The sequence below is a fragment of the Bos grunniens genome, chromosome 13 (assembly GCF_055505025.1).
Source record: "Bos grunniens cultivar Pamir isolate PY7600 chromosome 13, Bosgru_T2T1.0, whole genome shotgun sequence".
NCBI classification, from domain to species: Eukaryota; Metazoa; Chordata; class Mammalia; order Artiodactyla; family Bovidae; genus Bos; species Bos grunniens.
Window position 1 is genome coordinate 64,891,816 of NC_141177.1, and position 20,867 is coordinate 64,912,682.

At 38.7% G+C, this 20,867-nt stretch overlaps 1 protein-coding gene across 48 annotated transcripts in view; it reads right to left on the reverse strand.

Annotated features, from left to right (window-relative positions):
- PARD3 (par-3 family cell polarity regulator) overlaps positions 1-20,867 on the reverse strand; it is a 579,141-nt gene that overhangs the window by 381,705 nt on the left and 176,569 nt on the right. For 6 of the 48 annotated variants that reach the window (XM_086334620.1, XM_086334623.1, XM_086334617.1 and 3 more), the window contains one exon: positions 17,077-17,220. The exons of the other annotated variants lie outside the window; for them this stretch is intronic. In XM_086334620.1, coding sequence (XP_086190746.1) covers positions 17,077-17,142 — 66 coding nt within the window. In that variant the 5' untranslated portion in view covers positions 17,143-17,220. The remainder of the gene's footprint in view (positions 1-17,076; positions 17,221-20,867) is intronic. 48 annotated transcript variants of the gene reach the window in all.

Genomic DNA, 20,867 nt, shown 5'->3' on the forward strand with positions numbered 1-20,867 from the left:
CACAGACATTGAAAGGAGAACAAATGATATACTCCAAAATATTAACAGCTTTTAAAATAATTTTTATTATTTTTTGGCTGCCTCCCTGCTGCATGAGGGATCTTCATTCCCAAAGAGGGATGGAACCCGAGTCCCCTGCAGTGGAAGTGCAGTCTTAACCACTAGACTGCTACGGAAGTCCCTCAAATACTAACATATTGTAGTCAACATCTGATGTTGTAGAATTACAGGAGACTTATTTTCCAGCTTTTACTCCTTTGTTTTTCAACATCTTATACTCCTGCATTGCAGGTGGATTCTTTATGATCTGAGCCACAACCAAAGCCAATCTTACAAGTTTGTTTTAATGTACAATGTATATTTACGATAAAATAAAATTAGAAAAAAATACCATATGTAAATTATATGTTCTATAGTTCTAGAACCTAGTAAATATTCAACATATAGAATGATGTCAATGTAATAATAAAAAATTGTTTAAAATTCTGAAGTTAATACTTTATATTATTCACTAAAACACTGAATATACTAGATGAATACATTTTTGTACAAAGAAGAAAAATAGTACTTTGCAGATCACAGCAATTAGCAATACTCATTTTATTAACAAGATTCAGGGTTCCACTGAAAACAAATATATAGCTTTTGTTTTCACTGTATTAACTAAGTAGCATCTCTCTCCTTTTATACTGTTTTAAATATTTAATGTATTCTCCTGGTTCAATACAATGAATGAGCACATTAGAATTTAAGGCCACTTAGGTCTGCCTAGTCAAGGCTATGGTTTTTCCAGTGGTCATGTATGGATGTGAGAGTTGGACTGTGAAGAAGGCTGAGTGCTAAAGAATTGATGCTTTTGAACTGTGGTGTTGGAGAAGACTCTTGAGAGTCCCTTGGACTGCAAGGAGATCCAACCAGTCCATCCTAAAGGAGACCAGTCCTGGGTGTTCATTGGAAGGACTGATGCTAAAGCTGAAACTCCAGTACTTTGGCCACCTCATGCGAAGAGTTGACTCATTGGAAAAGACTCTGATGCTGGGAGGGATTGGGGGCAGGAGGAGAAGGGGACGACAGAGGATGAGATGGCTGGATAGCATCACCGACTCGATGGACATGAGTTTGAGTGAACTCCGGGAGTTGGTGATGGACACGGAGGCCTGACGTGCTGCAATTCATGGGGTCGCAAAGAGTCGGGCACAACTGAGAGATTGAACTGAACTGAACTGAACTGATTATTGCCAGAACACAAATGAAATTATCTGAAAAGGCAAAAAATTATTAGCCTGCTGTCTAGTTTTCAAACACACAAAGCAAGAAATATTTTTAAATTGCTTAACTTACTACAAGAGTTATTTTTATAAAATTTACTTATTCAATATTTGATAAGATTGCAGAAATTTTCCTAGTATCCAGTGGCAAATGAAACTTTCAAATCTTCATGCAAATTTATGCAAGGGGTGACATTATTGAAGTATCCATAAAAAACTTAGGGGGACACTCCCACTGTCAGCCAGTTCCCACCAGCCAGTCAATTCAATGAATGTTCACCATTTATAGTAATTGACAAGAGGAAATAGGTAAAAACAAGATTACTCTGCTTAGTTTCTTTATTTTCATACAACTGTTTAAAAATAGAACAGTAGGGGTGTTTCAAAGACAGATACGTAGAATTTTTTACCAAACATTTGAAGGATAAATAATATAAATAATCTGCCAGAATTACACATCATTTTTCCCCTTGGGAAGATAAATGTTACATATACCATGTGTATTAAATAATTATGGCTGGAGATAATCACAGTACACATAAAACATATGCATCACTGCCCAGAATTCAGCTAGAGATTTATGATACTGAGACATACAGCTTCTAAGCTCTGTTAGGAAATTGCACGTTTAGCTCTTAATAATACCTAGAAGTGCTCATCAAGACTGAGGAAGACTACCAGGGGGGAAAGTAGCAGGGAGATTGGGATTGACAGATACACACTACATTATATAAAACAGATGACTTACTGTCTAGCACAGGGAACTCTACTCAATACTCTGTAATGGCCTAAATGGAAAAAAAAATCTAAAAAAGAGAGGATATATGTACATGTCTAAGTAAGTCACTGCGCTGTATAGCAGAAACTAACACAACATGTAAATCAACTATACTCCAATAAAATTTTTTTAAAAAAGAAAAAAGATTGGCGAGGCAATGCTAAGTTTGCAATCGGATGGATTACTACTGAGAGTTTTCTTCTTCTCCTCAAATAACCTGACATCTATTGCTCAAGTAGCAACTCAAATTAAAATACTGCTTAATGATGAGAGAAAAAATATGCTGTGTAACAGAAAAACATATTTCAGGCAATGACTATGTTTAAAATGGCTAATTAACCAGCAAACTCTGACCATCACTTCTAGTAACTACTGAAAAATTAGCTGACATAAACATAAACAATCCCCCATGACTTCATATATGTATGTGGTTGTGGTTCTCTGGGCTCTAAAAGCTAACAAGATGGTGACAAGTTATACAATGGGGGCCTCAGTCTCTATGATCAAGCTCACCAACTCCCCATTTGATGTTTTGGATTTTATCAGTTAGCCAGGCTGTTCTTTAAAATTTTATTTGAAAGGAGTAACACTGATTTACCCTGGAAACCCAGTTTTCTATAATTCAAAATGATCTCTTTCTCTCTTCCTTTCATTTTTAAATATAATTTCCCACAGAAGTTTCTCCACTGTTTAAAAGAGGATGAAGCTCACTCCCCGAACAGCATTAAAATCTGACCTTAAGCATAGTGGTTTATAAACAATCCTCCTCAACACACCAGCCTTCCGAACAAGAAGTGCTGTTCTTCTCTTTTATTTGAAGACCAACATGAAGAACTAAAGAAAAGTGGTAGTAGAGTCTCCTTTGCTTGACTTCACTTTGTAAACACTTTGAACAGGATTGCCCCCTACAAGTTCTTGTTCAGCCTCTATCACATCCCAAATCCTCTTGCCTGTTCATCACTCTCAGAAGTTAGGTCATCTGTAGTGGTCAGCTTTCAACTGACCAGGAGCAAAATGATTCAGGGAATATCCACCACTGGATCTTCTTTCTGCTGAATCAGACCAACCAAACTACCCTAACATCTATACAGAAGATGAGCAGGAGCTGGAAAACCAAACTGCAACAATCAGATACTCTCATCTCAACAGTCACACTTTTCAAAGGTTTTAGCTGGTATCTTTCAACAATGGAAACTTCAAGCCACTATGTCTTTCCATATATTAACTGTGATATCTTTTAAAAGCCAGTATCTTGGAAACTGCTCACAAATAATGCTGATTCTCCCATGAGAAACTTTGGATTACAAGCCCTGCTGGGATACGCTATGGGTTTATCTCAACAGAACTTGGATGGTTCCCTTGGATTTGGAGCACTTGACCACCTTCCTCCTCTGAAGGTCTTAGATTTTATGATGCACCTTTTATCTAAAGTTGAAAATGCAATATAGCCCCACACCTTCACTTTACAAAGGTGAGAATCTCCTGTCTGTATTGAATCCACAATAGTAAGACCAAAATATGATGGGCTTCCTATTGGCTCAGTGGTAAAGAACCTGCCTGCCAATGCAGAAGACTCAAGAGACCAAGTTCTATCCCTGGGTCAGGAAGATCCCCTAGAGAAGGAAATGGCAAACTCACTCCAGTATTCTTGCCTGGAAAATTCCATGGACAGAGGATCGTGGCAGGCTACAGTCCATGGGGCCACAAAGACTCAGACATGACTGAGCATGCACACATGCATGCATGCAGTACGTGATGGGATGAGTTTTGTTGCTGTTGTTGAACTTGGCTCTAGGAATTGATCAGCAGCCAGATTCAGAGCTGGGAAATGACTCACTGTGAGTCACAGTGGTCACCAGACAGGGCTCAGGTCAAAACCAGTGCAGACACAGTTGACAGAGGAACCCCAGGCCTCCTCTCTGGTCCCCCGAACCTGAGTCCCCAGGGCAGGCCCCAGGAGACATACAAGAAAACAGCCTGGAGCTGGGGGTTCCTAGTCAGGCTCTACATTCAGAGGAGAAAAGGCCTTTGTACATCTCTGAACAATAGCAAAATAATTGCAAAAATGATGTATTGGATAAACTGCAAATTCTCAGGGCAACTACAGAGAGGTAAAGGGGGATGAACAGATGAGGCGGACAAGATGCCTGGCTCAGTGGAACATGACCCATCTGAAGGATGCATGTTTTTATGAAACATACGAATGACACTGGGAGAAAATGTGGGAAGAATAACAAGCATGAAACAAAAAGCAAGAGTGAGAAACAAAAGATGACATTAATCACATATTTGGGTTTTAGAAGAAAGGTGGGTTTTTGTTTTTATAAAGTCCATTGGGCCAAATAAGCTGTAACATATAAACAGGCAATGTTCTGTTAAGAAAGAAAAAAAAAAAAAAAAAAAACAGAGTTTCACCATAACATATACAATTCTACAAAATAATCCATCAAATTCTGCCGAGGCAGACCCCGGAGCTGGCATCCAAGGCCCAGGAAAGGTAAAAGCTGAAACTGCACACTGCCATTTCATGCATTTTACGGCTAGGCCAAGATGCATTTAATGCACAAATGCCAGCAATTCCAGGGCAGGATACAAAAACTTATTATGGATGTGCTTAAGTTAATGTTTACTATCCATCAGCTATTCTAGTGCCAATTAGCACCTTTAAAATCATGTGTAAATATTTGAAAAACATGTTAGCAATTAAAGAGAGGAAATATTCCACATTAAAATCAGGAAGAGACTTTAGGTTAAATGCTAAAAGGTAACTATATTCTCAGAACATCAAGCTTCACGGCATAACCCAAAATGCTATATGTGCTCTAAACTAAAAATACAATGCGTAGATCCTATTTAAAATTCAGTAAATGCCAATTATTATTTACTGCTTTCAAAGCTAACAGGTCCTCTAATTGAATACAAGAGGTTTTAAACTTAGTGCATCATTAACTTATACTCCATGTTAGTGATGAAGTGTTAACAAATGCTTTCAGTGAACTAAGAAGGTGAAAAATTTTGAAGAAAGGTAGCTTAGGTTCTTTCTTTGTACTAACCTTTTAATGCTTGCCTTTTTTAAATAATAGAAAAAGCTAGAGTGCCTGGCCCATGGCTTACTGTCAAGCTTCCTTCTTATACAATCTAAAAAGAAGATAAATTCTTCATCATTTAAAGAGTTTATTTTCTAAGAAGAGTAATTCCCATGTGTTAAAAAAAGAAATGTAATATAAATCGAAAGAAACTTAAAATGCCAAGTTAACCAACTTACGAATAAGGCCAATGACAACTCAATAGCCTTTCATCAGGAATCAGGATACCACAGAATGGGGGCCATTTTTTAAGTGTTGAGCTTTAAGACTGGGACAAAAAAACTTTTAATAGTAGGAACTGATATAGTTTTATTAAACCACACTTTTCTGCTTTATTGACTATGCCTAAGCCTTTGACTGTGTGGATCACAATAAACTGTGGGAAATTCTGAAAGAGATAGGAATACCAGACCACCTGACCTGCCTCTTGAGAAACCTATATGCAGGTCAGGAAGCAACAGTTAGAACTGGACATGGAACAACAGACTGGTTCCAAATAGGAAAAGGAGTACATCAAGGCTGTATATTGTCACCCTGATTATTACATGCAGAGTACATCATGAGAAATGCTGGACTGGAAGAAACACAAGCTGGAATCAAGATTGACAGGAGAAATATCAATAACCTCAGATGTGCAGATGACACCACCCTTATGGCAGAAAGTGAAGAGGAACTCAAAAGCCTCTTGATGAAAGTGAAAGAGGAGAGTGAAAAAGTTGGCTTAAAGCTCAACATTCAGAAAACAAAGATCATGGCATCCGGTCCCATCACTTCATGGGAAATAGATGGGGAAACAGTGGAAACAGTGTCAGACTTTATTTTTTGGGGCTCCAAAATCACTGCAGATGGTGACTGCAGCCATGAAATTAAAAGATGCTTACTCCTTGGAAGGAAAGTTATGTCCAACCTAGATAGCATATTGAAAAGCAGAGACATTACTTTGCCAACAAAGGTCCGTCTAGTCAAGGCTATGATTTTTCCTGTGGTCATGTATGGATGTGAGAGTTGGACTGTGAAGAAGGCTGAGCGCTGAAGAATTGATGCTTTTGAACTGTGGTGTTGGAGAAGACTCTTGAGAGTCCCTTGGACTGCAAGGAGATCCAACCAGTCCATTCTGAAGGAGATCAGCCCTGGGTGTTCTTTGGAAGGAATGATGCTAAAGCTGAAACTCCAGTACTTTGGCCACCTCATGCGAAGAGTTGACTCATTGGAAAAGACTCTGATGCTGGGAGGGATTGGGGGCAGGAGGAGAAGGGGACGACAGAGGATGAGATGGCTGGATGGCATCACTGACTCGATGAACGTGAGTTTCAGTGAACTCCGGGAGTTGGTGATGGACAGGGAGGCCTGGTGTGCTGCGATTCATGGGGTGGCAAAGAGTCGGACATGACTGAGCGATGGAACTGAACTGAACTGAACACTTTCACAATGAGAAAAATAAAAATGAATCACAAAATCATTCACTCAAGGGGAAAATAGTAAGATATTTTGAGGGTAGTGAATAAAGTATTTGAAGATGAACTAACTGATTGAAAATGGACAGATAGTTTTGCCTTTTAAAAAGAGTAACTATATTGTTAGCTTTCAAGACACGGACTGTGGTCCCAGTCCATTCAAACAGAACAATGCTGCCACTATTCTTCTTGAAGAACATGTTGGGAAGTTATACTTCCATTTTTAAAATTCCATTAGAAAACAAAATCTTGTCTATTGCATGTATGGCAAAATGATCTAGAAAAAATTTAAATCAAAATAACTAAGGAACAAAACAAAGTTATAAGATCAAAGAAGAATGAATACTTCAAGTTTTGCTTCAACTACTACAAAGTTTTTTTCCAAAGAGGTGGATCATGAAACCTTCACAACTGAATACATACCTTTCATTATTATTTTATTATCCTTATTATTTTCTAATGTCCTCAAGATGTTTCAGGTTCTTTTTATAATCATAGGACCACTTTGCCCAAGTTCAGTGCCATCTCTCATTTTCTGAGAAACGCCTCCACTTAACTGCACACCCACCAGCCAAAGGGGTGTGTGGGTCCACTTCATCTCCACACACACTGTCGTCATCACTGCGTCCACACCCTCCCCTTCCCGTGACACTGATGACATCAGAGGTGGACCTTTGATCTAAATTAGACCGACTGAAAACCTACAAGGAAACTTACATGTGCGACTGACAGACTGAAAGGGGCGGAGACTAATATAAGGCACAGGTGTGGATGTTGAGACAGACAAATAATAACGTGGAAACAGGAGCGAAGAAAGCTGCTCTTGGGGAGGAAAAATAAAAAAGAATTCCAGAAGCAAGCAAGAAAGCACAGCATAAAAAGAGACCTTTTGGTTTTCCTAAGGACTTTACAGTCTCTGTTCCCATTAACTTCTTGCACTATTGAGGTCATGAAGAACCCCTCTGGTACTGTTCCATTTTTCTTATGCTAATCTGATTTGGCTATTGTTATGTGGAATATCAAGAAACTCAACTGAATAGGCCCTAACATCCTATGTGGAACAAAGATTTAATATATGCAACATGCTACCACTCTTCAATCCCGCGGCTTAAGATCTTTTAGATGGACAACATTATTACGATTGGGTTTTTTATGTCCAGGTCTGTTTCGATCATGAATCTCAAGGGTGATAACTATCCCTCCCCAGCAACTCGTTCCCCTCCCCACCCAGCCCACTGTCCTTCACCTTTCTAAGTTCCACCCAAAGTACCTATACAAGGATATTTCTGATTCACAGATAGTCTATATTTCATTCAAAATCTTTCTGAACACATACACATATCTGACCCCAACCCACCAGCAGGGACAGGTGATAGAAACAGGTACAATAGTCCATTTAGCTTTTTCTCACAGCCTGTAGCACAGCAATGCTTAAAGGACCCAGAGATTCACACAGGACAGAGGAGTGTCCAAACAACATCCATACCAAAGGAAGTCACTGTTACCACTATAAGGTGCTTTTATTCTGAGTGGTTTGGGCATGAAAATAGATGAGGATTACTAAGCTACTTGAAAAGTAGGAACTCTACTGAATATTTGTTCAAAAAAATAAATTCAACTTTATTTAAGAAAGTTCAAATTTACTCAAAATTGCTTTATTCAATTTTGTATCCTTGGCACCCAAAACATCTTGTAGAATATAGTACATGCACAGAAAATAATTACCAATCAGAATAACTAGAAAAAAAAAAGCATGATGATGCCAGGATTGTTTCTCAATCAAAGATGCAGACAACTGTGGTGTTCCTGTTGTTGCTGTTGTTTAGTAGCTCAGTCATGTCCGACTCTTTGCAACCCCATGGACTGCAGCCCGCCAGGTTCTGCTGTCCATGGGATTTCCCAGGCAAGAATACAGGAGTGGGTTGCGATTTCCTTCTCCAGGGGATCTTCGCAATCCAGGGACTGAACCCAGATCTCCTGCATTGCAGGCAAATTCTTTACCACTGAGCCACCTGGGAAGCCCAAATTTTTGTGACTGTGGCACACAGCATGCTAGATTATAGTTCCCCAACCATGGATCGAACCTGTACCACCTACAGTGAAGACACAGAGTCTTAACCGCTGGACCACTTGTCCATATATAACAGCTATGGGTAAAGATCTTCCAAAACACACTTCTCTGTAGAAGATGCCAAATATTTCTCAGCCCTGACTTACTCGTGCATGTGGCTGCACATGCCTCTGCTCTGAAGTATTGAATGAGTCATTATACCCTTCCCTGTTACAGCCCAAATGATCTAGCACAGCCACACCAGAGGTGCATTTGTGACTGGAGTATTCCAAAAACACTTGGAGTGGATGCCGTTACAAAGTTGTAGTTCTTAACAGAAATACTGCTTCGTTTTATCAGCTATGGGTATGGAATTACAGAAAAGATGCACGTTGTAAACTATCTCATTGCCTTCACCTTTAGGAGAGAGAAAATTCTTACCATTCCTACTAATTCCTTTTCTCAACATGTTAAGTCCTAAGTAACCTGAGAACAAGTCCTATTTCCTTTCTGATGGTCCCCCTGACTCTCTAATATGCAAGAGTGTGAAGATGCCTACTGCAAACACAGTGTCTGTGCCTCAGCTTCCATGATATCCCCTCCCGCTAAGTGTGCACACTGAGCTTTTATTCCAATTACAGGGAACCAGAGATCAATTAGATGCTCACTTCCAAACCCACACATTTGCTATTTCTTCTCCCTGAAATAAACAACTCATCTAGAATTAAAAGAATTTTTTTCCAAAGTCTTAAGTTTTCTGGAGCCTCTATCCCCAAACACTCCCTCTTGTCATTCTTCTGTCCTTGGTCCACACACCCTGTTAATCCTGGCCCCACGCTCTGCTGTCTACTCCAGCTCATTGTGCACATCTTACAAGAGATCGATCTGCCTGAATTGATTTTATTGGCAAAGTAGTATTTTTCATGGATCTAAGATAAAAAGGCTTGTAGGCTAATTGGTGCAAATTTGTTATGATTTTCTATAAACCATGGTTGAGGTGTCTTGCTCTCCTATTTGTAACTACTAAGTACCTGTGCATTTTTAGGCAAGGGTCACAAAATCTAGTGGAGAAGGAAATGGCAACCCACTCCAGTATTCTTGCCTGGAGAATTCCATGGATAGGGGAGCCTGGCAGGCAACAGTCCATGGGGTCACAAAGAGTCGGACATGACTGGGCAACTCACACTTTAATAAGCATACTCACCTGTGATAATATTGCATAGAACTATTCACACACATAGACTCAAAGGCACAGAAAACACAGGACATCTAGACAAGTTCCATGGAAGAATGTCAGAATGCAGGCGGTAACACTGTATGCACTATAGTTACGTAAGATGTTAACATTCACTCACTCATAAGGTCTAGAGAATTAGACAGAAATGGTTTTTAAGCCCAATTTTATTGTGAACTGCCAGCATCTAGAGCTTTTATAACACTTTCTAAAAGGAAAATAAAACATTGAGCTATAAATTCTACCTGAGTCTCAATAGTTACCAGTCAGAATAGACACACACCAGTGAAAGAAAAAAACAGTATTACTGCCTTTTTAACATCTCAGCAAGTCAAGGTTCCTTAAGTGAATGCCCACATGTCAATGCCATAATGTCCTCCGTAAATCATTATTTCATAGTTTAATAAAGAGTTACTCATCGAAAAGAAAGACACACAATAACTGGTAAAAAGGATGACTCCCAGGACAGCAATATAATCTGACCTTACTTACTCAGTAAGAACAGAAATGATCATAACAACAAAAACACACTTGAGAGGCTTCTACCACGTGTCAAAGTGAAGAAGATTGGGTGCATTTAAGAAGAAATGGATGTACTTATTTTAAGATTACCCTGGAAGCTGAATGAAGATCTTTCACGTTGTATAGAAATGGGCATTTAAAATGAGTCTGTGAAGAGAGTTTTCTTTTTTAACAAAATATTGTTTACAAAGTAAAAAAAATTTAAGCTTGAATTAGAAGCTGACATAGGTCATATGCTTTAATCATGTGTATCATAAACACCAGTATATTCTACTGAGTAACTCAAAATAGTGGTAAATGTTTGGCTTTCCAGAAAAAAAAAAGTGCTTAATTTATAAGAATTATATATGAGGAACCGCAACTAAACATGATTCCTAAAGAAGGAATCAGAGTCCAAAGCAGCATTTTTTAGGGTACTTTTCCTAACCTTTTGAAGGCTGACTTTACCATACCCTGAGTATTTTTTCTAGTATGTTTTGTACTGGCACATTGGCACGTAATATCACTACTTTTCAAACCCAGAACAATTGTTCTTCAAAACTAGGCCATGCAGAAAAAGTTAATGATACCAAATATCAAAAGCAAAAACTTTTATATATGTTAATTCTAATTCTTAATCTCTAATGCAGAAAGAGTTTAAGAGGTTCTTACATGTGTAGGGCTTGAGGATGAAAAAAGGACACAAGCCTAGTACAGACAATGTCACAGAAAACTAAAACAATCTGCTAAATGGAAATACATTCATTTTTGGTTTCCTCCATGTAATGCGTTTTTTAAATTTATCTTTTTAATCCATGAATCAGTGAGGACAATATTTTACTATTTATGAGTACAAAGCAACACTCTCCGAGGTACACCAGGGTATACTTAAGTCTGTAACATCATTAACTACAGTAAATGCACTTTGCTGCTGCTGCTGCTAAGTCGCTTCAGTCGTGTCCGACTCTGTGCGACCCCAGAGAAGGCAGCCCTAGGCAGTGTATCACGCAGAAGGCAATGGCACCCCACTCCAGTACTCTTGCGTGGAAAGTCCCATGGACGGAGGAGCCTGGTGGGCTGCAGTCCATGGGGTTGCAAAGAGTCGGACATGACTGAGCAACTTCACTTTCACTTTTCACTTTCATGCATTGGAGGAGGAAATGGCAACCCACTCCAGTGTTCTTGCCTGGAGAATCCCAGGGACAGGGGCGCCTGGTGGGCTGCTGTCTACGGGGTCGCACAGAGTCAGACACGACTGAAGCGACTTAGCGGCGGCAGCAGCAGGAAGTATATCAAAGCAGAATTAACTAAAGATATATTTCAATTAGAAAATGCTTTGAAGTAACAAAATCAATGAAAATTTAAATTTATTCTGTCAAATATAAATGTTTGTCACTGTATGTGTGTAAATTATACTGTCAGTCTCAACATAGCCACGTGGTTTGTTAAGGTGCAAAAAAATCAATAAGCAATTCTCTAAAGGGTATACCAAAAACTTCCAGAATACACTAGATATCTGGTCATAGATAAAGGACTTTTTTTTTTAATTTTTGATACACGGTTATAGTATTAAAAAAATTTCCTATGTTTGAAAGTTAATGTCAACAGATGCAAGAACTTTATGCTTAAAACTCCAGGGAGACAAAGCCTTGCAAGAATGGGGCCAGTACCTTGTCATCTAGTTTGGGATTGGGGGAGTGACTGGGAACAGCAGAAGGCACGCAGGTCCAAGGAGCTCTTTTATGCCTTTTTAAGACAATAGTATTAAATTTTGATCACGTTTTCATGAGTTCCAAAGGATAGCAAGGGGAACAAAGTGTCAGCTCTCCTTTTGATCTGAAGCATTTGGAACTAACTCAGCATTTTTACGCAAAAATGACAGGATCTAAGGTCAAATTAGTCTCTATCCTTTCCTTCTGGGAATGTACTCAGATGAGGGCTCTCTCAAACCACTGTTTAGGGTAAGGTTTTAGAGCAAAAACAAACAAAAAGATTAAAAATTAATTAATTAAACAAATAGTATTGTTCAAACAAATTAAACAATACTATTGGTAAAACAGGTGACACAGCTAGTCAATATTAAGAACACCAACAGCTGAGTTTCTGATCCTGAGAAGGGTACAGGGAACAGAAATACTCTTGATTACTCCAATTACTGATGCAGATTACACCCTGTCTCTAATCTTGGCAGCAGTGAGGTAAGAAGAGGATTGATACAAGAAATCCCCTTTACCACTACCAAACATTTAGTGTTACAGGAATTAAATTATTCCAACCTCCAGTGTTCATCATGGCAACAGCAAAGATGAAATGATGGGAATCTTATCTTGCTAAAAGTTGACCAATTGCTTTGCCTTTTTCCTCTAATTTCAAACCAGTATCTGATTTGTCACTTCCAATTTCCATTTATCCTTGTCCAAAATCATATTCAGTAAAACCAAGTACAGGGTAGAAGCCACGTTGAAATGTCTTCCTCCAAGTAACTGGACACACACTTAGGACCATCAGTGGAGCCGCCACACCCTCCTCCAAGGACAGGCACACAGAGCTCTTGTTACTCTACTCGTCCATTTCAGTTTTCCATCTCCCAAGTTTCTTACAGGAAATTTCACAGGAGGGATCACCATTTAAAGTTTTTTTAAGTCTATCATTTATATAACTATTAAAACCATTTTTTAAACCAATCAGAACATAGTTTCAACCAAATGAATCATCATCTTCTGGTAAGAAAATGAGAGGCACAAAGAAAAATATGGTCTTTTTAACTCACTAAAAGTAATGAGATTTGTTTAACTTAAATAAAGTAATACAAGATTGCCTGGAGAAGTATCAATAACCTCAGATATGCAGATGACACCACCCTTATGGCAGAAAGTGAAGAAGAACTAAAGAGCCTCTTGATGAAAGCAAAAGGGGAGAGTGAAAAAGTTGGCTTAAAGCTCAACATTCAGAAAACTAAGATCATGGTATATGGTCCCATCACTTCATGGGAAATAATGGGGAAACAGTGGTGGAAACAGTGGCTGATTTTATTTTTTTAGGCTCCAAAATCACTGTAGATGGTGATTGCAGCCATCAAATTAAAAGACGCGGAAAGAAGGTGAAGATGGCGGCGGCCAGGGCAGGGGTCCTGGGAGTCCGATGGCTGCAAAAGGCAGCCCGAAACGTGGTGCCGCTAGGTGCACGGACAGCCTCCCACATTACCAAGGACATGCTCCCGGGACCCTATCCCAAGACCCCAGAAGAACGGGCTGCCGCCGCCAAGAAGTATAATATGCGGGTTAAAAAAAAAAAAAAAAATTAAAAGACGCTTACTCCTTGGAAGGAACGTTATGACCAACCTAGATAGCATATTAAAAAGCAGAGACGTTACTTTGCCAACAAAGGTCCGTCTAGTCAAGGCTACGGTTTTTCCAGTGGCCGTGTATGGATGTGAGAGTTGGACTATGTAGAAAGCTGAGCACCGAAGAATTGATGCTTTTGAACTGTGGTGTTGGAGAAGACTCTTGAGAGTCCCTTGGACTGCAAGGAGATCAAACCAATCCATCCTAAAGGAAATCAGTCCTGAATATTCATTGGAAGGACTGATGTTGAAGCTGAAACTCTAATACTTTGGCTACCTGATGCGAAGAGCTGACTCACTTGAAAAGACCCTGATGCTGGGAAAGATTGAAGCGGGGAGGAGAAGAGGAGAAGAGGATGACAGAGGATGAGACGGTTGGATGGCATCACTGACTCAATGGACATGAGTTTGAGTACACTCCTGGAGTTGGTGATGGACAGGGAGGCCTGGCGTGCTGCGATTCATGGGGTCGCAAAGAGTTGGACATGACTGCGCGACTGAAGTGAACCGAACCATGACACTGCAATCATTCAACCTTCTAAAGGCAACCACATTTTGTATTGCCATTCTTTTAGTTACCCAGGTTATAAACTTAATATGTTGAGGACAGACAAAACTGACTGTTTGAGGGGATTTTGTTTTAATATCTTGAAAATTAGAAGTTAAAATATGTGCTTTAGAATGAGTTGCTGGAGTGGCAGTGCTAAACAGACGTACTTACATATTCTCTGTAAGATTATTATGAAGCATTTTACAAGTTCTATATCCAATTTCCATTTACTAAAACAGTTTATTCATTAAGAAAATTTTTGCTAATATGAGAATATGGAACACTATGTCTTGGAGATAGAATCTGTTCATACATGAAATTCATACCTGTCTTCAAAAAGAACTAAGGTAAATCAGTTTACCATAAAGTAAAATTAAGAGCATCAGTTAATATTCTGATGTCCAAAAGGAATAAGAAACCGCATTTTATAATAGAAAGAGCTTCAACTTCAGAGAACCACGTTTCTTTCAGCAGATCCTGGCCCCACCACCTTGGACTGCTTAACCCTGTCTATCCATGAAATGGAGTTAATAGTTTCTACCTCATGGGGATTTTATGAGGAGAAATTATATAGTAATTAATTCATCCTCTGGTTGGTAGGCTCTAGATACCCAAATATTAGCTTTTGTTCACATATAAATAAATACTACTTATCTATGTCTTTATAATGCACCCGACTGTGGATCAAAAGATCCCAGGCTCGCCTCCTGGCTGGTTCCGTGGGGCAAGTGCTCTCTGGGCTTCCCAGGTGGCACTGGTGGTAAAGAACCCACTGCCACTGCACGCCCCATAGGAGATGCAGGCTCGATCCCTTGGTTGGGACTGATTCCCCGGAGGAGGGCATGGCAATCCACTTCTGTATTCTTGGCTGAACAGTCCCATGGACAGAGGAGTCCGGCAGCCTACAGTCTATAGGGTTGCAAAGAGTTGGACAGACTGAAGCAACTTAGCAGACACACACATTTACGTATCAGTAAAATATAAAAATAAATGCTACAACGTTACTCAGTATCCTTTCCAAACTCTTGTGTCACTAACTGAACCCCAATTTTTCAGTATCTATTTGTCTCTGATTGGCTCTATGACTTCTTATAATTTCTTTTCATTTTCAAGGTCTGCTCAGAGAAGAATAAGGGACTCAGTTCTAGCCCACAGGTCAGCAGGTGAAGCCTTCCTAGGGCTTTGGAGATGGGCTTCACACTCATATTGCTGGAATGTGCGAGACGGAGCGACTACAGTTCTTTTGTGATTCTGGGAAGAACCAGCCTCGATGCTGAGGATGACAGAAAAGAAAGAATTGGGTCCCTCTTATTGAACATTATTGAATTCCATGATTAATGAAATAATCTCAGTCTATAGTTATGTCATTAATATATAATTTTTCATTTACTGATAGAATAAAAACAACTAACACTTCTCAAATGTTCACTGTAATTCATGTATTTCTTACTACAAAGTTATGCGGTAAGTATATCTCTTATCCCCACTTTAGAGACAGGTCAACCGAGGCCCAAAAAAGCCAAGTAACTTGTCCAGATGCACAGAAGTATTAACTTGATGAATCAAGATTAAGTTCAGGAAACTGGCTCTCAAGTCCACTCATTATTGTTAACCAATACTGTCTGTGGAACGAATAGCATTAAAACAAATTCAGACCATCAGTGATATTAATTGCTGACCAGAAACCCAAGATAACTTATTGTCCAATTATACTCAATTATGAGAGCTAGTTTAATTATATAAAGAGTTCTTCATCTGGTCACTATTGAAAACCATATGGCCAGATAGAAGATATAATGTCGAAAGATTTAATACCATTTTTCCTGTCTCAATAAACTCAAGAAAACACAGAGTTGTTTGCAGCAACTCTGTGCTGCAAATTATTTATTCCTAAAGTCTGAATTTTCACAAAGTGATTTTGATGCATAGTACACCTGGGAAGCTCTGCCTTGGGTTTTTATGGATGATGACCTTCACTTTTCAAATGGGAAAGGACAGTGGTACTTTCCTTTAAGAGTGTGTGTAAGTGCACAACACTAATTAGAGCACCAGAGTTGGTGCAAGGAAGACAACCTTCAAAAAATGTAGAATTCAAATAATCGTGATTATTGGCTTTTCCTAATTTGGCCCATTTTCTAGATGGCAAAAAAACAAAAATGAAAGTCAGGATTCAGCTATTGTTCCACTCTATCAAAAGGAAAATACCAGTCAAAGATTAAACAAAATCCCTTTAAAGTCCAACTGAACACATTCCACTGATCCTAGGGTCACCCCAAGGAAAAAGCAGGAAGGGGGCTCTTCATAGTGTGGGGGGATTCCAAAGTTCAGTCAACAGCCCCCTGCAGCGTGGGTGAGGGTTCCACCCATGAGGGTTCCACAATGGCCAGCCCTGTCAACACCATGGCACAGTATGAAAATTTCTACTTTGCAGAAAGTTTTGAACTATTTTTTTTTTCCAGAGATTGACAGATAGAGCTGTGCATTCTTGAAAATGATGTGAAAACAACACGAAGCACCCCTTGAGGGACATTTCTCTAATGGTCATTATAAGCATATGCAAAGAGGTTTAACCTTACAGAAAAGCACAGATAGTGACTAATTCCAAACACAGATTAAAAATCCTTAAAAACCAAGTCAGGTCATGACTTGACCCTTTGACAGGCAAGTGCAAAAACGTCCTGGGGGAAACCAGGTGGAGAGTTAGGGGTTGAGGAGTAAAATGTATGGTAAATACATTATTCAGGAAATGCAGTGAGAACGTCTGACCAAAAGCGGTAAAGTGGTGCAGAATGGATCACAGTGCAAAATTTACCTGTGTAATGTCAAAACGAAGAAGAGAAGCCGGTTTGGAACATGAGTTGTGTGTTTTCTTCTTCATATACTGCTTTTGCTTTTCCAATGCAAAATATCACGTAGAAGTCCCATGGTAGCTCATTTATGGTACTCTATCTGGAATCTAATTAAACAAATTAATCCAAGAGCTTTTGCAATTGGCATATCCACCCCACATCAGGCCAAACAACACACATGATGCTGATCAGATGGCTATAAAGCCAATATTGCTTTAAGACAATAACATGTCTTTAAATGTTTTCTGAATGTACTATATTAAGGGGTAAACTTTTTTAAAAATAAAATTCTGTAACTGTTCAGATACTTTCCGGATGCTTTTTTTTTTTTAATGTATTTTAGGGTAAAATTTAACTTCTCTATTTATAGTTACTTCCTCTATAAAGACTTGGAAATAAAGAGCACTATAGACTAGTTAAGAAAGATCGCTACACAGGAAACTAATAACAGGAAATGCAATTTATAGCTGCTAGCACAGTGCCCCACGCAAAGAAAACAAGAGGTTAATGAGAGCTTGTCGCGCCAACCTTCCCTGAAAACAGGGTTGCTAGTTAATGTGCGACAGAGAAAAAAGATATTCAACAGAATGTCAATATCAACCTTTGGAGCATAGTCCTATTATACCACGAACTGGTTTAGTATATGTTCTGAAAACAAACTCTGAACCTACTAAAAAAAAAATAAAAAACAATGTCAATATAGACAAGCACTCATGTCAAAAATAGTGATAAGAACTGGGACCATTTTTAATTAAAATAGTAACTAAATATGTGTGTGGCCATACATATGAGTGTTTGCTTGGGTGTAGCATCTATTATAAAAATTTAAATCCCCAAGACATTTCCAAAACAGTTTTAAACCTTAAGAAGTCTGAGTCCTTTGATAACATTTTCTTTTTACACTGATTTGACTTCACATTAAACAACTGGCCTAGATAGAATTTCAAACAGTCAGAGGCTAAACTCACCCTTAGAGTACTACCTCGAATCATTCATTAACACAAATACAGAGAGAAGCAAACATCAGTTATGTGCTTTGACAATTTAATCTAATTTTAAAATTTCCAATGGCTTTTAAAGTAGTAAGAGCATTATTCATTTAAATAATAAGATAAACATGGGAAGAGCAGAACCAGCAGTTACAGCTGGACACTAAGCTATCAATATTTTAGCAAGAAGCCTTGCACAACAGACTTAACTTGACATTTACAGATTTATGCTCCAGCCATCTGTCCTCAGATCCTAAGATGTGTGTCATTGTTGGAGGAGCTAGCCAGTAAGGACGAGTAGTTGACTCCCAAGTATAGTAGGTTCTGCCTGACAAAGAACTGATAGGTGGGCTAAAAGAGAAGGAAACCAACTATCTTCCATTTACTATGCATTTCTCTTCCTGTGGGACCATCAAATAGACATTGTACCTCTCCCTCCCTTCCAGAGTCTACCAGTCACCATCAGGACCAACCTTCCATCCTGCTAGCTACACTTCCTACTGAATAGAGGAGGAGTTTCAGGAACAGTCTTCCCAAAAAACTGCATTTTATCTGGGCTGGGACTATCTATCATTGGACAGAAGAGTGAAATCAAAATTCACCTAACTGAAAATACTAACTGAAGTTAGTATTACAGATGTGAATGACCTCCACTACCATAATCACACTTTGACAATCAACCAGTGCTGTAGGAATCATGCCATTATTGGCAAAAGAGACACCCTATGAAGAAGCTTGAATTCATTATGATTTTAAATACTTTTGTTATGAACTAAAACCTTGCTCAATTTGAAAGTGTCTACACAATAAAAACGGAGAAGGCAATGGCACCCCACTCCAGTACTCTTGCCTGGAAAATCCCATGGATTGAGAAGTCTGGTGGGCTACAGTCCATGGGGTCGCTAAGGGTCGGACACGACTGAGTGACTTCCCTTTCACTTTTCACTTTCATGAATTGGAGAAGGAAATGGCAACCCACTCCAGTGTTCTTGCCTGGAGAATCCCAGGGATAGGGGAGCCTGGTAGGCTACTGTCTATGGGGTCACACAGAGTCGGACACGACTGAAGCGACTTAGTAGTAGTAGTAGTAGTAGTAGTAGTATACAATGAAAAAGAAAATGTATATCCCTGCCAATTACACCAGGAAACATAAATCGTATCTTTAAATTTTTAAAGAAATAATAAAAGGGGGAATATTTTATTTTTAAAAAACCTTGGAGATTATTTTCATAAATGATACAACTCTGAGGTCTAAGGATAAGAATAACAACGTGACAATTAATAATATACTAACAGAGTCACGCAGCTAAGAGGTGGCAGAGCGGGAATGACCCACTCTGTTCTTCTCAGATGCAGCAATTTGCAAGTTAAAGAACAGAGAGACACTGGAGTCAAACTCTGAAGTTCTGTTCCAGAACTTGCTTGCTATTTGACTTCGGGCAATTAACCTCTCTGAACTTCAATTCCCTGAGCTGTAGGAAGGATGCACTCAAATGTCAATTGCCCAATGCCCTTCCTAACTTTTATTTCTAATAGTACTGAGTATGAAATACTTCAACTGACACAAGCAATTACAATTACAGTGTGTATTATTATCTCCAGATAAAAATGTTAATAAAGCCTTCCAAAAACAAAAAATCATTCCTTAGAATGTTTAATAATTAACAGGTATTAATATTCAAAGCTAAACTCACCATACTACTTTTCATACCATCTAAAAATGTATGAAAACTTTTAAAATGCCAGATAAACAGCCAGAGCCCTTCAGAACAAGACAAGACAGTAACACAACATTAGCCAAGTGCAAAATAAGAAAAGTTTTACTGCATTAATATTTAAACATCAGCATATGGAAACTATAGAGAAATGGAAAAATAATCCTACAGAAGAATGAGGGCAGGGGACAGGCTGATCTTACTACCACAAGAAAACTTAGATAGACAAGGTTTTGATTTTTAAATTATGAGGTAGAATATGATTCAAAATAAATATGCAATGCTATGTAATCCTGTATTATAAGTGACAGTAATTTTTTAAAAAGTTAATACAAGTCACCATCACTAAATGTTACCAGAACATGAAGAAAAGTTGTGGTATCAGAAAAAATGATGAAGCTAAGTTCTTCCCCACCTAAATGAGTGAGGATTAGCTGGCCCTTGGTTAACCAAGCCTTTCCTTACTACTCAGACAACTAGAAACAATAGACTACGTGTAAATATTTTCCATACCACTACTAAAGATTTCCTATGGAAATCTTGCTAAAATAAAAGCAGGAATAAGTGATTCTAATGCCACTAATACATATTCTTACTTTCCTCAAACAGGGACAAATAATAGGCTCAGATGAAGTTTTCTAAAAGTAGACAAACTAAACAACACACATGTATCTAATCATATAAAAATTTTCAGTCTTAAACTCCCAAAGCTGCTTCCTCACTTAGTTTTAGCCAAAACACTTGAAAATATTTTCAAAGTTTTACCTGTTGTTTGAGTTCCTTCATAAAAGAAAATACAGTAAGCTATGTTAGTTTCATAAACTACCACACAATTGCACTCATCTCACGCGCTAGTAAAGTTATGCTCAAAATTCTCCAAGCTAGGCTTCAGCAATACGTGAACCATGAACTTCCAGATGTTCAAGCTGGTTTTAGAAAAGGCAGAGGAACCAGAGATCAAATTGCCAACATCCGCTAGATCATTGAAAAAGCAAGAGAGTTCCAGAAAAACATCTATTTCTGCTTTATTGACTATGCCAAAGCCTTTGA